The sequence below is a fragment of the Elephas maximus genome, chromosome 27, assembly GCF_024166365.1.
Source record: "Elephas maximus indicus isolate mEleMax1 chromosome 27, mEleMax1 primary haplotype, whole genome shotgun sequence".
NCBI lineage: Eukaryota > Metazoa > Chordata > Mammalia > Proboscidea > Elephantidae > Elephas > Elephas maximus.
Genome location: NC_064845.1, coordinates 2530401 through 2551305, shown reverse-complemented (window position 1 = coordinate 2551305; position 20905 = coordinate 2530401). Strand labels below are relative to the sequence as shown.

The 20905-nt window shown below is 45.0% G+C and overlaps 1 protein-coding gene across 1 annotated transcript in view; it reads left to right on the top strand.

The window, feature by feature from the left end:
- ITGA9 (integrin subunit alpha 9) overlaps window positions 1–20905 on the top strand; it is a 393719-nt gene that overhangs the window by 238901 nt on the left and 133913 nt on the right. The window contains exon 18 of the mRNA XM_049870897.1: window positions 13767–13917. Coding sequence (XP_049726854.1) covers window positions 13767–13917 — 151 coding nt within the window. The remainder of the gene's footprint in view (window positions 1–13766; window positions 13918–20905) is intronic.

Sequence of the window (20905 nt, the reverse complement as noted above, 5' to 3'; positions counted from 1 at the left end):
GTGTGTTTTATCAGATGTTAGTCGGGGGGCGGGGGGCAGTGCAGAGTTGTTGGTGGACTTTTGTCTGCCCTCTTGGAATTGGAGGTTTTGTCAGGATTTTAAAAACCCATGCCAGTGGAGCGATCTGTAAGAGGCCTCTTCAGGCTGCTGAGTGGGAATCTACGTCTTTTAGGTATTGCTTCTGGGCATTTCTTACGTGGGACTTTGTTTTTTGAAGAGCACTACTGTAAGAATGGCATGAGGGTGATGTCTGACCTCCTTCAACCCCACAAGGGGGAAGGAGAACTGAGGTCAACAGCCCAAGGGTGACTTCCTGTGAGGCAGAGGCCAGACACACCTCCTCCCTCCGCCATCTTTACCAACTCTGGCACCAACAGTCCCTCTCATGGCACTCCCTACGTCTCTGCTGGGTTTGATAATTCGTTGCAATGGCCACATGCAACTCAGACTATACTCACAATTATGGGGTTTATTAGAGAAGTAACAGTTACAGTTTGGCTCGGGAACACTCAGGATACAGCTCTTCCATCAGGACAGCCTCTCCCCAGCCGTGCTGGTAAGCACACCTCTCCCTGGTCCTCAGTCTCTGCCCAAAGGCAGTCAGTTTTCTCTCTCCATGGGCCAGGAAGCCCACTGTACCCTCTTCTTCCTTGGTGGTGGGCTTTTCTCTGCTTTGGAATTGGCTCTCTTTTAAGGCAAAACTGACCAATCCTCTTGGTGGGCCACAGTTACCCTATCACACAATCACCTGGGTGGGAGTTACAAGACCACGGTTAGAAAGGCCACACACGGAAGTAATTAATGGCACGGCAACTACCCAGAGACAAGGGGTAACTGGAGGGGGAATATCCTTGTGACAGCTTTCGCTGCAGAATGTGTCCCCTTTTTTTCTAGTTGCTGTTGAGCCAACGCCAACTCATGGCGACCCCACGTATGCCAGAGGGGAACTGTGCTCCACAGGGTTTTCAGTGGCTCATTTATGGGAAGTAGATCCCCGGGCCTTTCTTTTGAGTGCCTCTGCGTGGACACGAACTTGCAGCCTCTCGGTTAGCAGGGAGCACGTTAAGCGTTTGCTCCACCCAGACACTCCTGCAGAGTGTCCTTACTGGTGGGGAACTGGGCACAGCTACTGCCCCCCACCGCGTACAAGAACACGAGATACTCGGCTGAAGCAATCAGCCCTTCTCACCAGGAGCGCTGGGCTCCTTACTGATAATGAGGCTTGAACGGAGGAAATACCGTTGTTTCACTCAACAGTTGTTTCTTCCAGAAAAAAAAAAGGGAGACTGATTTTTTTTTTTTTTTTTACTTTTTTTCTGGTATCGAAGAACAATATGGCCTCCTAAGCCAAGAAGGAGAAATTTCCCATTTGTGCAGCCCTCCCCACGCTCCCCAGATTCTTCAGGTTTGAAAGTGATTTGTCATTAGTCCGGGGCTGGTAGACTGAGGGAAATGAAATGCACAGCAGTCCCGTCTTCTTACACGCCTTTCAGAAATGCCGAAGCATGCCACCCATCCCTCCCGTGCCCCACCACAGCGTCCCCTTCCCCTCGTTAAATCAGTCCCACCACCCACCTTCCATAGGACAGGTGTGCTGGGGTCCATAGTCCCCTCGGTGATCCATGCATTGAATTCATAGAACCTGTGAACTTGGATGGAGCCCTCGTGGCACAGTGGTTAAGAGTTGGGCTGCTAGCCAAAAGATTGGCAGTTCGAATCCACCAGCTGCTCCTTGGAAACCCTGTGGGGCATTTCTGCTCCGTCCTGTAGGGTCGCTATGAGTTGGAGTCAACTCAGCAGCAACAGGTTTGGTTGAGTTTTTTTTGTTTTTAGTGAACTTGGATAGAAGAACCGTCACATCTTTATTTTCACTAATTTCAAACTGAAGTTTAGGATTTTATTCAATTATGAATGTAGCAACCAGCCCCAGTAGTGTTAGCAGAACCCGTGTGTAACTGTCACAGGTAGAAATCATAGATATTTTCCTATCAAGGCATAGTTGTCGCAGATATTTCAGTGTGGTTGACGTTCATCTGCACTTCGGAGTTATAGTGATTATTCCACTGCTAGTCTTATCATTTAATACGTTATAAAAAAGTACATGTTACTAAACAAAAGAGTTGTTCGGTCTTCTGATCTTGTATTTTAGTATAATTGGCTTCTTTGCTGGAGCCCTGGTGGCGCAGTGGTTAAGAGCTCAGCTGCTCACCCAAAGGTCAACGGTTGGGATCTACCAGCCGCTTCTTGGAAACCCTATGAGGCAGTTCTACTCTGTCCTGTAGAGTCGCTATGAGTTGGAAACATCTCTACGGCAATGGGTTTGTTTTTTGTTTTGTTTTGGGTTCCTTTGCAATCCTATTTTTCATTTCCTGTGTCCAAAAACACTATTTTAAGAAGGGATCTGTTCTCTTCACTAGGTTGCCTAGGGGATACATAATACAAACAGAGGTTAAGAAGCTCCGTTCTAGAAGTTTCCCCTAACTATAGGAAAGGATTCATTTTGGAGAAGCAAAGTGTTTTGCTCTGCTTACTGGAGTTGATGAAAGATTTTTATTGTGCTATCCAGAACTGGGACTTCATTATAAGGCTATTTTCAAGTTATGCTTTTTTTAAACATAGGACCAAACCTAGAAGCCACCAGAGGAAGCATTGCCCTGACTCTGTGGCTCCCAACATCTGTTTATACACTGATGATGAAGTAAACTGTTGTGATCCATAAAGTCTTCTTGTTGGCTGATTTTTGGAAGTAGATTACAAGGCCTTTCTTCCTAGTCTTAGTCCGGAAGCTCTGCTGAAACCTGTGTATCATGGGTCACCCTTCCGGTGTGTAAAATACCAGTAGCATAGCTTCCAGCATCATGACAGCCACTACAGTGTGACAGACAGTTGGTGGGTTGACACAATAGCCCATTGACAACAATCAGGAAGATGGTGCAGGACTGGGCAATGTTTCATTTTGTTGTACACAAGGTTACTGTGAGTTGGAGCCTACTGGGCAACCCCTACCCACAACAACGTGAAGGAAATCCTCGTTCCTTGTTCTTGGCTTATTAAAGACACAGGCACCTGTCTGTCAGAGCTTTGCTAAGCTCAAGAAAACTAGTACTTTGTGCCTAAGGTAGTGAAACTTGGCATTGTGGTTGACGTGGGCAGGCACACTGGGGATAAATGGGTACATTCGTGAGGGTTGTGGATTCTTGTTTCTGTCTTCAAGGACCCCAGAGATCCAGAGGACCCAGGTGGGAACAGCTGCTCTCCCCCTTCATCTGTGTCTGCCTCACCTCAGAAGAGAAAGATTCAAACTCCAAGAAGGCTTATAGTTCCAATATGTTTTTGTCGGTGACCACTTAGTTCTTCCGTTTGGTCCTTGACCCAGGGGCAGGGAAAATTGTGGCCACAGCAGAGTTACTTGCCCAGGACCATGGGACCCTGCTGATATGTGCAGCATGGGGCGGGGGGGGACACCGCGTGCTGCTGGACCCCGTCATACGTCACCCCACACCATCCCCGCCGCATGACGTCATACCTTGGAGCAGCCCCAACTCCTGGGAATCTCCCCGCCCCTCCCCAAAGTGTTCTTTGTCCTTAATCCAGTTGTTACGATGAGTGAACCTGATTCCTTCCAGATGTCCTGAGATTTAGTGGTTCTGGAAACTACTCCTCAAGTAAAGGCTGATGAGGATTTGAGTCCCTCTGTTAGCTGGGAACTTTTCACATATAGACAGGTGGGGCTGGCAGAGGCAGCCAAGCTGCTCTCAGGGACGCAGGGCCCTCTGGCTTGCTGCATTTGCCCCTCTGGAAGGGGACAGACAGCCTTTGCAGCAAATACTGCTTCTCCCACCACATGAGTTAGGACACGCACCCGAGCCAGGGCCCAGTTTATGCTAGCGAAGTCGGCGGGGACACAGCCCTGTGAGGTTTTAAACGTAAAAACAAGTGTTTACCTTAATTATCTAAATGCTGCTCGGGAAACCGCTGTTTTGGCTGGAATCACCTTAGTAAATGCTTTTCTCTTTTTTTCTCGTGTTGAGCCTAAAACTGGCCCAGGTGGGTACCTGTGAGGGAGAGGGAGGTATTTCTGGCTCCACATAAGTGGTTTTCAACCCAGAAATTCAGCCCGGGAACCATTTCCCTGACCTATGTAAACATTAATTGAGTCCCTTGGAGAGGTGCCTGGCGACCTCTAGCTGGGATCAATCGGAGGGGTTTATAAAGCACAGTGAGATGGCAAACACATCTCAGATTACATGGCATAATAACCCCCGGTTGGAGAAAGCTAAAACGTACACACATACGTGTAGTGTGTTTTCCTTAATGATGGTGTGATTGGTTTGGAGCCCTGGAGGCACAGTAGTTAAGCGCTCAGCTGCTAACCAGAAGGTTGGCAGTTTGAATCCACCAGCCACTCCTTAGAAACCTTGTGGGGCAGTTCTGCTCTGTCCTGTAGGGTCAATAGGAGCCAGAATCGACTTGACAGCAGTGGGTTTGGGGTTTATTATTGGTTTATGCAGTGTTTGAGGGAATTAAAAAAATATAAATGCTAAAGCTACGTAAAGTTATGGATTTAAAACAAAAGCCGGAAGTGATTCACAAAGGCAGTTGCTGTTTAGATTTTTTTTTATTATACTTTAGATGAAGATTTACAGAACAAACTAGCTTCTCATTAAACAGTGCACATATTGTTTTATGACATTGGTCAACGGACCCCATGAGATGTCAGCACTCTCCCTTCTCAACCTTGGGTTCCCTGTTACCAGCTTTCCGTCCCCTCCTGCCTCATAGTCCTTGCCCCTGGGCTGGCGTGCCCCTTTAGTCTCATTTTGTCTTATGGGCCTGTCTAATCTTTGGCTGAAGGATGAACCTCAGGAGTGACTTCAGTACTGAGCTAAAAGGGCATCCGGGGGCCATACTCTTGGGATTTCTCCAGTCTCTGTCAGGCCGGTAAAGTCTGGTCTTTTTCTGTGAGTTAGAATTTTGTTCTACATTTTTCTTGTTTAGATTTTTTTAAGTATCCAAAGTGGACAAGTGCCTTGGTCCTGATGGGGGTCTGGGACAAATCATGTGAATGGCATCAGCCCGGGGACTCAGCTGATGCTGGGCTAGACTACTGGGATAGGAAGCCAAAGCAGGAGGAGACCCTGAGCTGTGAGGGGTAGGGGAGGCTGGGCACACAGAGAAGCAGGCTGGTCCCAGATATAGCAGTAAGCTTTGAACAAAGGGAAGCTGGTCGTAGGGTATGAAATTAGTCAGGATGAGGAGCATCCGGTGGCTGAGAGCAGGTAGGTGGTTCAGGACTGAGACTGTCAGCCGTAGGAGGCTGCCCAGTGCCAGCATACCCAGGCCAGCTCTAGGATAACCACAGGACAAGACTAATAGCGGGACAGAAATAACAATTTTCATCATTTTAGAGTATATTAAAATGTGAAATAAGGTTCTATTTGACTTTTTAAATGTAAATATACCCTCTTGGTACAATATCCTTTTTGGATATTTCTTGGTGATTTTTTTTTTTTTTTAAATAGCAGTGATTTGTGGTGGGGGGGCGGGGGTGGGTACATGTTCTTGATTAGTTAGGGAAAATCCCTAAATATTTGCCATGATAGCTTTGTGGTTAGTTGCCGTTGGGTCTGCTTCAACTCATGACGACCTAATATATAACAGAAGGAAACATGGCCTGGGCCTGTGACATCCTCGCAATTGTTGGTATGTTTGAGTCCGTTGTTGTAATTGTCAGCCTGTTTCATGGAGGTGTTTCCTTGTTTTTGCTGACCCTTCAGACACAATGGACTTTTCTAGTGATTGGTCTTTGTTGATGATGTGTCCAAAGTAAGCAAGATGAAGTCTCGCCATCTTTGCTTCTAAGGAGCATTCCAGTTTTATTCTAATTTGTTTGTTCTTCTGGCAGTTCATGGTTTGTTCCATATACTTCACCAACATCACAATTCAAACGCATCAATTCTTCTGTCTTGTTTTTTCATTGTCCAGCCTTTCACATGTGTATGAGGCAATTGAAAAGACCATGGCTTGAGTAAGCCTCACTTTAGTAATTAAGGTTATATCTTTGCTTTTTAACAGTTTTAAGAGCTCTTTTGCAGCAGATTTGCCGGGTGTAATACATTGATTTCTTGACTGCTGTTTCCGTGGGTATTAATTGTTGATCCAAGTAGAATGAAATCCTTGACAACTTCACGTTCTTCGCACTTTATCAAGATGTTTTTTGGCAATACAGTTGTGTGGATTTTCGTTTTCCTCACGTTCAGGTGTAACCCACATCAAAGACTTTGACCTTCATCAGTAAGTGCTTTAAATTGTCTTCGTTTTCTGCGAACAGGGTTATGTCATCCGCATACCACAGGTTGTTAATGAGTCTTCCTCCAATCGTGTTGTGTTCTTTTTCAGATAGTCCAGCTTATGAAGCCACAATAGCTAGAACCTCTAAAATCAGGAAACTTATTTTTACCCAAATTTATTTTCTGTAGACATCTACTCCACAAGCAGTATTAACAGCATGAGCACGTATGTACCATTGAAGAATAATCACAAATCAACGGTATTATATCGTCTTTGAAATAGAGTGTATATTTTATACTTAATTCAGGCTAGCGACATTTCACTTGTTCAGTAGCCATATGTGACTATTCTGTAGCACAGGTCTAGGACGTGTACTTTAGAGCTGTCCCACCCAATAGGCGAGGGAGCTGGGGTAATCATACACCAGCTCCCATTTGTCATTGGTTGAGGGCTGCTACAGGGGGTTTCAGGGTCTTAATTCATAGGTGCTTTGGAGCCCTGGTGGCTCAGTGATTAAGACCTCAGCTGCTAATCAAAAGGCCAGCAGTTCAAATCCACCACCTGTTCCTTGGAAACCCTATGGAGCAGTTCTACTTTGTCCAATAGGGTCGCTATGAGTTTGAATAAACTGGACAGCAATGGGTTTAGTTTTTTGTTTGTTTGTTTTTGTTTTCGTTGGCCTGCAGAGTAGACTCCAGCCAGAGAAAAGCCCCCCAGCAAAGGTATGGGGATTCCGGCAGATGGGATTGTAGCTTGTGCAGGCTACACTAAGACCCCAGGAAACAGGGCAAAACCACCTATAGCCTACTACGTATTGTAACACCCTCACTTTGGTACCATATTGTTAACAAATGACTCACAGCACACCATGCATGGGTGACTAAAGATAACATGGCCTAGAACCCCTGGCCTAGAGGTTCAAACCCCAGATCCTTACTCTGGCATTTAAGATCCGTGGGAATCTGGACCCATGCTACAGATTCTCCTTGTTTCCCTGCAATCCCACTACTAAGGACATCCTCCTTCTGCTCCTTCCCGTGTTATTTCTGACCCACCTTCATTCCTTGTTCATGTTTATTTTCCCTCTGCCTGGAATGTGGTTCCTGTCTCTCTACCCACTCATTTGCCCCTTGTTCTTTAAGACATGGCTTAATTCCTACCTCCCTCAAGGAGCTTCTTAGGAAAACTTCCGTCTGCAGTGATTGTGTTCTTCCAAATTTCTCTTGCACCTCATTCTGCAACGGTTGCTTTGGTGTGACTTGTCTCATCAGCTTTGCGGTCCATTCTCTGGGTAGTTCATTTACCAGCGTGCATTTAGGGAATGGCTGACAGCCCCACTCATTCCATGTGGCTTCATTTAAAAAAAGAAAAAAAACGTTGCCGTGGAGTCAATTCCAACTCATAGTGATCCTATAGGACAGAGTAGAACTGTCCCATAGGGTTTCCAAGGAGTGGCTGGTGGATTCTAACTGCCAACCATTTGGTGAGCAGATGAGCTCTTAATCACTACACCACCAGGGCTCTGCTTAATTAATACCTGTCGCTTAATTCTTCACGTTATAATCAGTTCATTTGGTACATGTGTTCATGTCTCTCACAGGGAGACACCAAATAGGCAATTGTGGTTTTACAGTTTTATTGGGCACTGAAAGTTGACAAGCTCTGATAGCCGTCAACCAAGTGCCAAGAAGGGACACTTACTGTTAGCTGCTTGAAGACATCTGGAGTCATCCTGAATGCCTCCACAAAAGTCAAGAAGACATGTCCAGGGGGAAAATAGGCGTCTAATAAAACTTCCTCACGTAGCTTCTGTAAGATGACACCTCCCAAATATCCTAAATGCTAAGAAGGCAAACACTATTTCATTTCATGTCAAGTAAGTTTTATGTCAATTCTATGCTATGTGGTTTCATTTTTACGTGCATTAGGAGCAGCGGAACAATGGAAATGGAGCAAGGAGCACTGGACTAGGAGTTAGACCGCTGGCCCTATCTGCTTATTGAGCTTAGGAAAGTCATTTACCTCTCTGACCTTTCTCTGCAAATGACGACCCAGATAAGCCCCTTCCAGCTGTCCAAGTCCGTGTCTGAGTTTACTAGGTCTGCCCATTTTTAATAATGAGAAACATCATTTATGATTTTAAATGACAGTTTATATAATTTGTAACATTGCTTTTATGACACACTTTGAAGACATCTGTGATTTGTGGGCTGCTGAAGCCTTGCTCAGGAATACAGCCGCCATTTATCACATCGCTCCTGTGGAAGAGTACAGGTGGCTTCATGTGCCTTTTTTTTGCTATGATTTTCATGAAAAGGAAAAGTAGGGATTGCCTGTATTTGTATGCATGTGTGTACACGTGAATGTGTGTATGTGCACAGTCAATCTAAGAAACATTCTTGTTGATGAGGTTGTTATCCCATTAAATGTACTATTCACGGTTCATCTCCTTAGTAACACCTCGCCCAGCACCCCCATGCCTCTCCCCTACGCTCACTGCCCCCACAGAATCAATTCTTCCCTCCTTTGTATGCTCGTAATCTTGTCCTCTCTATGCGGCTCAGCACTTAACACAGTGTTGACATCAACCTGTATCTTGAATGTCCATTGCTCCGCTAGACTGTGAACTCTTTAAGAGCCGGGACCACGTTCTAATCATACCTGTGTCCTTGGTGTGCCTAAGTCAGGAAGGTATTTTTTAAAAGTAATGGTTGGATGGATAAATAACAGAAGGAAGGAAAGATGGCAAGATGGAAGGCGGCAGGCCGGTAGTAAAAATGGATGGATTTGGCTTCCCTATGCCATTACCCAAGTCATCGTTATCAAATATAGTTGTGATTACCAAGTATAGTATCACTAATGTTGGTGTTAGCGTCCTTTACTCTGCCTACATTCATGCTAATAGCAAAATAAATAAAATTATTTATAGCAGTTAGATTATAGCCATGATTTTTAAAAATAAGGTCACAATTTATTTATTTAAGACTTAAAGGAAATCTAAAATGAGCCAGTAGAAAATTAATAATTGAGCATCATTTAGCTACTGCAGCTTCTTTCTTTAGTCGTCTTCACAAAAATCTTATTGCTGTAAAGCTGTTTCCAGGCGGAATTTGCTTCGGTGGTCTTAGTGATTCAGCGTGAATGTGTTGCATTTACCCAGTAAGAAAACGTGAATGGTGTGCGCTGGTAATGATGTGTGGTGACGGATGAGGTCGTGGAATAAGTTCTCCAGAGCTCCTCAGGCACCACAGAGCTACCAAGATGTCAGCAGTGATCCTTTAGTCTTGAAGTGGTAAATGACCTGGTGCTGAATTTAAATATAAATAAAATAATGTGTTCAAAAACAGCTGCTATAAGGTGTATTAGGATAGGCTTTTTAATAACAAATGAGCAATATCCTTCTAGCAGACTAGACATGTGCTTTTTTTTTTTTTATACCAAAAAAAAAAAAAAACCCCGTTGCCATCAAGTCGATTCTGACTCATAGTGACCCTACAGGACAGAGTGGAACTGCCCCCATAGGGTTTCCAAGGAGTGGCGGGTAGATTTGAACCACCAGTCTTTTGATTAGCAGCCATAGCTCTTAACCACTCTGCCACCAGGGCTCCAGATACGTGCTATAAGATAAGCTTTACGGAAACAGTACAGTTTGTATCTCATCTTAACTATTAATAGTGCTTTTCATATAAAAGTGTAGCCGAGTGATCAGTGTAGCAACTAGTTTTGCTCATCATTGAACCCCTATTGATAGAACTGCCTGGCACATAGTAGGTGCTCAGTAAACCCTTGTTGAATGAATGAACAAACAAAAGAACATCCACCTAAAAGACCGTGTAAGCAAATTGGAATTAATGGGAAATTCTCTCAGGGAATAAAATTTCTTGAAAATTAGAAACCTTATTCTTTGATACATAAGCACACACCCATGAAACACTTAGCACAAAACCCCCGTTCCTGATATTTTCTTCTTTCAGCTGAACTGTCAGAGAGGTTGGCCTTTCGGACTCTTGTTCTTTTCAGATGTCATTAATAGACATTTCTTGCCAAAGCCCACCCAGACTGGGGTGGAGGTGGTACATCAGGTAGCCTTCATGCCAAGGAAGATTTGATAGTGGCTCCACTTCTGCCGCTGCCGCTGCGTGGCTGCATGACCTCAGTCAAATCAGCTCCCCTCTCTGGGGCCCAGCCTCTTCATCTGCAAAATGCGGAGGTTGAGCTCGTGATCTGTTGTGGGGATGTCATGTATATTCGTTCATTCAACAAGGGTTTGTTGAGAACCTACTATGTGCCAGGCACAGTTCTGTCACTGGGGGTTCAGTGGAGCAAAACCAGACACAGTCTCTCTGCCCCTGGTGCTTAGATGCTAGTCGGAGAGAGACAGTCCTTAACCAAATAGCTACACAAACAAATGTACGATCACAGCCTTGGTGAGTATATGAAGGACTTATGGAGCACATGGGGCTGTGGGATCTCATAAGAGGGGATTTATTTCTCCCGGGCAGGGAGATCAGAAAGGGCCTGCTGGGTACATGACTGGCAAGGTGCTGGAGAACGTGAGTTATGAAGGAGAGCGTGGGCTCTGGAGGCATAAAGGCTCTAGGTTCTAATCCCAGCACAGCTCCTTGGCTTCTCTCAGCATCTCAAGTTCCTCATCTCTTAAAAACTGGGACTAATATCGGAACCTTTTGTGGTTTTGTGAGGTTTCAGAAAGAACGTGTTTGAGTGTCCCTAGCCCCATGCTGGCAGCTGCCATTTCCATTTCCTGTCTGAGAATAGCTTTGGGGTCACAGATACACTGTTTTGATCATAGGTTTTTAGCTGTGGAGAAAAAGCAAGAACAGCTGTCTTAGTTCCCTAGAGCTGCTGTATCAAAAATACCACAAAGGGGGTGGCTTTAAAGAAAAGAAATTTATTTTCTCATAGTTCAGGAGGCTAGAAGTCCAAATCCGTGGTGCCAGCTCTATGGGAAGGTCCTTCCTTGTTGTTAACCCTGGGCATTCCTTGGCATTTCTTGGCTCTAGGATCCCTGGTGGCACAGTAGTTAAGTGCTATAGCTGCCAACCAAAAGGATGGCATTTCAAATCCACGAGCTGCTCCTTGGAAGCCCTCTGGGGCGGTTCTGTTCTGTCCTATAGGGTCTCTATGGATTGGAATCAACTTGATGGCAATGGGTTTGGTTTTTTTGTTTTTTTTTTTAAGACGGCTCCTTACCTGGACTGCCCCCCACCTATGTGTCTACATGTTGTGTCTACTTTTGTCTTTTTATAAGACACCACTCAGAAGGGATTAGATTTAGGACCCACCCTACTCCTGTATGGCCTTATTAACATAACAAAAGAAAAACCCTGGTTCCAATAGGGTCATATTTACAGGTAGAGGGATTAGGATTTTAACATAACATTTTGGGGAATACAATCCAATCAATAAGAACAGCTTTGAGGCGTCTTTCTAAAATTCCTAGTTCACCTTCTGCCCTGGACTGAAGCTTGGTACTCTGGGAGATGCCTGGTTGCTCATAGTCGCAGAGGCATGCTTAAACCACTTGACTTGAATACTCCAGGAATGGCCATGTTGCGTGATTAAGTGACATAGGCCCAAGCTTTGAGAGCTGGCAGAGGCTGACATGTCACTGGCTTGTTCCTTCACCATTTATTCCTTCACCATTTACACATGAGGAAAGGAGACCACTCGCATGGAAACAAAACTTGAATGAGGATCTTCCCCCTCCCCCAACCCTGTGATACCATATTCTTCTCTGAGGCAACTGAGATTCTTGTGAAGGCTAATACAATCCCTTCTCAAGTTAAAGCTAGGCCAGCTCTCTCCTAACTCCTCAAGGCCTGAGGAGGACTCATCTAATCTTAGAAAAGCAAACACCAGGACAGAAATAACCCATCAGTTGTTTAAAATGAAAATGGCCAACAATAATAAATAATCACCACAATTGCTTGAGGTCAGGGTCTTAATTTATTGGAGGCCATTCAAGAATTTGAAACTCTTCTCTAAGTTAATTTTTCATATCTCGTTCTGATGCTCGGGGCTCTTGCTTCTAGAGCAAGCCCATCAGAATTCTCATCACACATGTTATTCTTGTTGACATGCCAGACATCCAGGAAAATGAGATCTGTTCTTCATGGATGGGTAGTGATGATGATTTCTGCTCAAAATTGCCTGATTTCAAAGAATCGTAGCCTGTTGAGATTTTGAATGGTTCTCTCCCCTTTCATGCCGTGCTAGCTGAGTTAATGGTTACACACAACTAAAACATATTCTGGTTAAGTTAAGCAGAAAAGGAATTTTTTGGAAAGATATGGGCTGGTCTGTAGCATAGGCTGGAAGGCTGGAGAATCAGCTGGCAGGAAACGAGGGAGGCGAGGCTCAGCCCAGGATGCTACCCCGGGCTCTCAACTCCTCGGCAGCTGGCTCCCGTGATCTCGGATGGCCCCACTGCCTTTGTGCAGCCCTCAAAAATCATAGGTCTGGGTGGGCGAATCCGCTCACCACACCACAGCCACATGACCACTGTAGGTCTCATGACTGCACTTCTTTAGATAACCATACTCTAGTAACCAGGAGGAGGAGAGAGGGAAGATCCTTCTCCTTCCTGCTGATGTGCCACTCCCACCCATCTTGGAATTCCCCTAAATTAGGAAATGTATCAGAATGCTGAGGGATGAAATATAACAGCTGTCCATATCAGAAACCCTCTTATGTTTAATCACGTCTTACATTAGCTGGTTGACCAGTTAAAAATTGGCCACTCATGTAAATTTATTTTGCCCAAAGCTCACATCACGTAATAATTACCATCAAGCTCATGGGCATCTTCATCATCATCATCCCTGACCCATTCACTCGCCCACTCTCCTGCGGTACCTTCTCATTCCATCTTCATCATCACTGTCTTCATCATAATCATCCCTGACCTATTCACTTGTCCACTCTCCTGAGGTACCTTCTCATTCCATCCTCATCATCATCCCTGACCCATTCACTCCCCCACTCTCCTGAAGTAACTTCTCATTCCATCTTCGTCGTCGTCACCATCACCATCATCATCACCCCTGACCCATTCACTCCCCCACTCTCCTGAGGTACCTTCTCATTCCATCCTCATCGTCATCACCATCACCATCATCGTCACCCCTGACCCATTCACTCCCCCACTCTCCTGAGGTAGCTTCTCATTCCGTCTCCTCATCCCTCAAACATTCACCTGCTCTTCCCCCTTCCAGTTTTTGGCCCTGCTTGTATTTCACTACAAAAACAGACGCAACCACAAGAGACTTTCTGCACTCTATGGGAGTTAACTGATTGCCCGAGTATCTATAGCTGGTTACTGGGGTTCCTAAGTCTTGCCGTTCTGATGCCAGTGGAGTTTCGCCCTCCACCCCTAACTGTTCTTTGATGCCTCCTAGTATATTAGTGTTAAGCTTCAGGGCATTAATTCCAGTTTTTGTTTTGTTTCATTGCAGCGTTGATGAAAAAACCTCGTATCTGGCTTTGGGGGCCGTGAAGAATATCTCCTTAAACATCTCCATATCCAACCTTGGGGACGATGCCTATGATGCCAACGTGTCCTTCAATGTTTCCCGGGAGCTGTTCTTCATCAACATGTGGCAGAAGGTAAGGAGGGTACCTTTGGCTCCGTCTGATTGAGAGACCAGACCCTTATCGTAGATGAGAATATGCGATGATCCTGCAAAGACTATTCCTTTATATGGGGTACTGTTTGGAATAATTACAAGTTTTCCCTCCTGGACTCAGATAGTATGTTGGTACAGCCAAGGAAGAAGCCGTAAATACCAACTGAGCGTCAGAGCAGTATCTGTATCTTACATTATCTCCCATCTCTTCTGTTCTGTTGAACTCTCTTCCTACAGTTTTATGTCTGGTCGTTTCTCCCAGATGGTGTTGCATGTCTCCAGCACACACATGCTATGTAGTTGTAGGTCAGTAGTTGTTGCTGTGAAAACAAGATAAGAAATAAAGACATATCACTGTTCATCAAGGTTATTATCACCAGTGATGCACTTGGTGTTCGTTAGTGGGTCGTGTACTCCCGCCTATACTTCAGCATATTTGTAGATTTACAACATGTTAGAGTGAATTGGGGAATTATTATTTACATGAATGGAATGAAAATTTTTAGGGTGTATTAACTTCTTTGAATGAGATGAAGTTTAGATAGCATGACTTCCGAAGACAAAAGAGCTGGTTACTTTCTCATCTCTCTCTCACACAATATCATCCCTCAGTGCACCACTTTAGGGAAGGAAGAGGAGAAGACTTCCCCATCAGACAACAGGGAGGAGTAAGTAGAACCAAATAGACTTTCTTGTACCTGGTAGTTGGTCTGACTACTGACAGTTGTGTAGATGGGAATTTTTGCAGCTTTTCAAAGTGTTTACAGTGCTGAACTGCAGTGTGTTACAATGCACCCAAAATCATTTTCTGAAGAAAACCTCTGCCCTGCCCACAGATGAGCCATTAGCACACCTTCTAGCAGGTGGGCGACGTTTTGTTGAGGTGCACGTACTGCCTGGCTACACAGTTTTAGCCGGATTGTGCCAACCCTGCCAAGCTTAGTGGGCTGAAGTACGTGGTGCCCCCAGAATGAGGGCCCTCCAACAACTTTCCAAGAAGTCATCTCAAACTCCCTACTGCCAACTAGCTTTCAGGAGTTCTGGGGCTTAGGAAGGTCGCAAAAGAGTATTCAAGAAGCGCCCCAAGAAGGGGATGCTTGTCATCCATCTTGTGCACCCTAAAAATTGTCCCTGGATTAAACCTGGTCCAGAGAGAACCAAGTATCTGTAGGGTTCAAGTATCTCTGGCCCCCCATAAAAGCTCTTTTGCAGAATTGCATGTGCCATGATACCATCTCCCTGTGTGGGAGTGGAGGGTGGCATTTACTCAGAGACCACACCTGGGAAACTGTGGCAACTCAGAGGCTGTGGTTGACGAGGGGCCATTCCGTTATTCAGATTCCTCTCACTCAGGACCCACAGTAGAAATTTCTCTCGGGTCTTTGAATTAGACATAGCTGTGCTTCCTGCACCATCCCCCAGTGAACGCCCAGCGTTTTGACTTGCTTTACAGCCGGACACAGTCTTAAGACTGACTAGGTTTTCTTCTCTCTGTTACTGTTAAAAAATTCAGAACTGGTTCACTCTGGCAGTGTATAGGGCTTTGTAGTATCTATTTTATAAACTTAGACTCCTGTGTCTTACTTCACTTCTCTTCACCATGTTTTCCTTTTTTGACATGGGGACTGCATAATCTTCTATCATATGCACATGCCATGGATTACCTACGAGTTTCTACTGTTGGGCACTTAGATTATTTGGAGTAATGCCCTAGAGCATAAATCACTCAGCAGAGTTGTCTCCCCTTGAAGTGGGGTCAGAAAAATAATTTTCCACCCCTGTGTCATCACTGGCCACTGGGAGAGAGGTGGGATGTAGCCTCCCAGGTGTACTGGATGAGGGAACTCTAGTCAGTCAAGGACAAGGCCACAGGTATAAATCATTAACCCTCCCATTACTTCCATCTTAACTTCAAGGTTGATTAACTGGTAATGTAAAAGGCATCACCCATCCCAGAGCAGGATTCTAACAACACCCAGGTGGGTAGTGAGGGAGACCCAAGAGGGCCCACCTACCCTGTTTAATGCATAAACCTATCAGAACCGACATGTACCCTACAAAAAGATGAATCCTGCAGAAAGATACATAAACTAAAAAAAAATAGCCTTCAGAGGAAAACCAGGTGTTTTTAAACAATTATTAGTAGAAAACAAAAGTAAGTTTTAGAGAGCATCCACTTTCATTCCCAATGAAATTCAAGAAAAAATGGACACAATGAAAGATCAGATACTAGAACAATCGGCTGGAATGAAAATAGAAGGAACTGAGAGGCAAGCAAAAATAAAGACTGTAGATGGAATAAGGAGATATTACAATGAAGTAAAAAGGCAATGGCAGAACTAAAATGGGTTATGGTCAGAAAAGAGGATAATGACCGTTATGAAAAACTGATTCCATTATTGTGGAGGGCATATTTTAGAAAGTCTCTAAAAATTCTGAGAAAAGGGACAAGACAACAAAAAGGGATAATTGCGAAGAGTATAGATATGAAAGCTGGAGAATAGAGAATCAGCAAAGAGAAAATGGATCCAGAATAATTGGAACTTGTCTTTAGTTGTCGTTGAGTCAATTCCAACTCATGGCAACCCCATGTGTATAGAGTAGACCTGCTCCATGGGATTTTCAAGGCTGCGACCTTTCGGAAGCGTATCACCAGGCCTTTCTATCCTCTTAGGCAAGTCTGCTTTCGTCAGTTTATTCTGGTCTTTCCTTTAAGGGAAAGCTGCCTTATAAAATGTTGAGTGCACATGGATGGTCATCTGCTGACTTCTCTCTCACCCAAAGCAAGGCAACTTGAAAACATGCTCTAAAATAGAACTTAATTTGTTGGTGGCTGTCCTGCTGTCTGGCTGGCATGTGCTGTTGTTCACCCAGAGCTCAATGTGTAATGGCCAGCAGTTGGGTGTTAGCAAGGGGCAGACACCATGCACCATGTTCCCTGCCAGGCAAGGACCTGGGGACTTCCTTGGCAAAGCATCACTAGGGTTACCACGCACATTGGATTCTATGTGAACAGCTCTCCCAGAGCACAACTCCACAGACTATAGAGTGAATGTTGACCCCTAGAGTTGTATAGCCATGTGGCCCTGGAGTCAAGGTAAAGTCTAATTTTGACTCTTGCTGTGGTGCCACCTAGCACGAAGGGCTTTGGCTTTTCTTGGTGGAACAGGAATGGATTTTCTTGGACAGCACTTACTGAGAACCTGCTAAGTGTGAGGGACCCTTCTAGCCTCTAGGAGTTGCAAAGATGGGCAAGATCTGGTCCCTGCTGGTGCCCGCAGGTGCCAACATTGCAGAGACAACACCTAGGGTGAGTGGGTCAATTCATTTGACTGGCGAAGGAGGGAACTGGGCTGGAGAAGGGGTAAAAGGACAGACGACACCAGAGGAGGAGGAGAAGGGGTAAAAGAGAGGACCTAGCCACATGGAAAGAGGCTGCCCATGGGGAACAAAGGGCCAGTAATATTCCTGGTAGTGGGGTGACCTCAACGTTTTAGGAATAGTGATGCCTATTTTATGCTGAAGTAGCTTGTTGGTTAGGGCTCCTGCACTCACGGACATCTCCCGTGACCATGAGTGTGAGAAGGGAGTGTGTGTGTGTGTAAATCAAAGAAGCAACTGCGTTCATGTGTACATTTTCATGGTACTGACCATGTGGCATGCAGGGAGCATACATGGTCATAAAAATGTAACCTTCAAGCCAGATTTCCCTGGGTCTCCTGGGTACAAGAGGGCTCCCAGCTGGCCTTTGGGTACCAAGGGGGAGGTGGCATCTTACATAAGTTACAGAGGAGGCCGGGCTGGTGCAAGAAATGTGTGTGGGGCTCCCCAACATCTGCTAGGGATACCCACAGGGTTGAAAGCATCTCTACCTTGAGCATCACATATTCTAGGCTCCTAGGAGTTGTAAGTTGGCCTGATGAGACCTCACTGGGAGACTAGTGTGAGAACTAGTAATTCATACCTCTCTGGGGGTGGGACAAGACAGGTGCTGTAAATGGGTGAAGAGGGCCAGGTGTGGGACAGTAGAAAGCGATGGAGAATGTGGAAGAATGGAGGATTCCAGCCTTACACAGGGGCAGCCAACTCCCAGCCTATGCTCAATTGTTGCCAGGTGGGAAGGAGGACCAGTGCAGCCAGACTTCCTATTTTTCAATAAAAACCAGAAATCCACATTTTTATGTGAAATCTCATGACTTTAGCAGCTAATTAAAATTTTTTCTGAACAATGTGTGGGCCAAACAAAACATGTCCTCTGACCGCATCCAGCCTGTGGGCCACCAACCAGTGACCTCCAGTCTCATGGCCTTCCATATGTTCTAGTCCCACCCTCTCCTGCCTGCTTGTATGTGGATCTGCATTTCAGGTGGAACTTAGTCTGTCTACAGCCCTGACTGTGTTTCCTGTCCTTCCCTGAGCAACAGATAACTAGTCAAAGAGATTGGGGCTTGGAGGGCTTTGAGTATGGGTTTGTATATTGGGAGAAAGGTGGGAACTGAAAGGTTCAACCCAAATGTAAACCCAAATGTAATGCCCACTGAAATTTTAAAGCTAATGATTTTTGAAAAGTAGTTGCAGCCTGAAATAATTGTACAGTTATTTCAGTGAAAGCAGGGAGCAGAGAAACTGGAGTTTGGAGTTAAGGAACTCTTAGAAGAGAAGTAAAGTGGTAGACAGCCAGCACGATATAGAGGAAAAACGTGGTTCTGTCTACAATCAGACTCAGGGTTTAAATTCCAGCTCTGTTCCCTGCAGTCACTGTGACCTCGGCAAGAGTCTTCTTTCTGTGCCTCTGTTCATTCCTCTGTAAAATAGAGTTGTGCTGAGGAATAAGGAAAGCCTACGCCAAGCTACTCATGCAGGAAGAGGCCCTGACCAGCCTTCCTGTCTCCCTGCCACACACACAAGCCCATACTTACTCATTTACTCAGAAGATACTTATTGATCATCTACTCCAGACCAAGATTAAGTGCTGAAGGGGGAGTAAAAAAGCAAGGCTATAAGGCATAAGAATGTGAGTCAGAGGGTGTCTACTCTTCCTTTTAAATAAAAAATCAAGACTCATGATCTTAACAACAGATTGAATGTGTGTGTGTGTCTGCATATGTGTGTGTCTTCATACAGTCAAAAAAATAAAGTTAAACTGAACTTTCTAAATATTTCATGAATTGGCGTTATTGAGAAAATAAAATTATGCAATAGCAGCAACTTGAAAGGTTAGAGAGGAAACTTTGGGGGCAATGAGTTTATGTTAATGAGGGAGGAACAGTTGGGAAGAGGAGGGTGAGAATGGTTGTACACCTGGGAGAATGTAGTCGGTGTCACTGAACTGTACGTGTAGAAACTGTTGAATTGGTGTATGTTTTGCTGTATATATTCTCGACAACCAAACTGAGCCAAACTCGTTGCTGTCAAGTCGATTCCAACTCATAGCGACCCTATAGGACAGAGTAGAACTGCCCCATAGGGCTTCCACGGGGCGGCTGATGGATTCATACTGCTTGCCTTTTAGTTAGCAGCCATTGCTCTTAATCACTGCACCACCAGGGCTCCATTCTCAATAACAACGACAAAATAAATTTAAAAAAAAATACTAAAATGATGTGAAATGTAATGTAAAATTTGGTAAACATATGTCGATTAGATAGATGTGTTAGCTTTTTTGGCGTTTGTTTTTGGTTTTCCATTTACTTACTATCTGCTGAAACACTGGAATGTTGAGTTTGGGGATATTGGACTGTTTAAAATCCAAGGATGAATAATGTGTTCCAAAAAAAATGTCAAGACATCAAGGCCAGGCCCTGAATTTAAAGACCAGGCAGGGAGGAAACTCAGAGGTCCTAAGATGTGTGACTGGCCTTATGAAGCCTGGATGAGGAATTCAGATTTCTTAGCAGGTCGGCAGCACTGGGCTGTTTGTGGCTTTTGAGAAGAGTGACAGGAAGAAATCGGGGGTGAAGGCATCAGTGTTCAGGGTAGAATGGGAACAGAAAGGTCAGATACTATGAAGGCCACTAAGGGGGGGTTTCCACAGCCGATGAGGTCAGAGGGTACAAAGGTCTGGACTGGGGGAACGGAGAAGGAAGCTCAGATGCTGAGGACATCCTGAAGGAAGAGCCAAAAAACAGAGGAACAGTCAGGAAAGTCAGAAGTTGAGGTTCTCATCTTGGAGCTACTGGAAGAGGCAAGTTAGGAGGAGGAGCTAGTGTAGGGGGACGATCATGAATTCGGCATGGAGGACAGAGAGCCTCCACTTGTAATGCACTTTATGGCTTCCAGAGCACTTTCAAGCTCGTAAGAAATGCAGTTGTGCTCAACGTTGGCTGGTTGGCAGTCACTGGAATTTGGCTGACAGTCGTCACATCACCTTCGAGTTTTCTTGAGGGAACTGAGAAGAGGAATGGACCCCGCGTCTTTTTATTTCCTGTCACGACAGGGCCCAGTGTGTGTGTGTGTGTGTGTGTGTGTGTGTTGGGGGGAAGGGGTGACGATGTCAGAAGCTACTTGAAGGGAAGCTCGTTTTTGCTGTTCTGAGGAATGAGTAAGTGGTTTGAATTCTGTATTCAACTCCGCCTCCAAGTCAGCTTTCTAGGTGGTAAAACGCCAGGTCACCTTTCATGCCTTTCAATGGCTGATTCTTTATGTAAAGAGGCATAAAGGGCTTCTAAGTTTGTTTTGCTTGTAAAACAATTCTTGAAGTTCATGTCTAACTTTGCCACAGAAAGGATAGTCCCTTTCTCTCATCTCACTTTCAAGGCCGACCGCTCAAGATGGCGCCAGGCGATAAAACTGATTCCGTTTCTAATCGGATGGGGCGGAAGGGCCTAAACACTTACGTGTTTGTATACCTTGATATTTGAGGGAGTACCCTGGACGGTTTTCAGACAGAAGGCTCCACATAAAAGCTGCATCCATACTTGTGAACAAAGCGAAATATATTAAGCAGAGCTGGGAAGTCAAACGTTGTG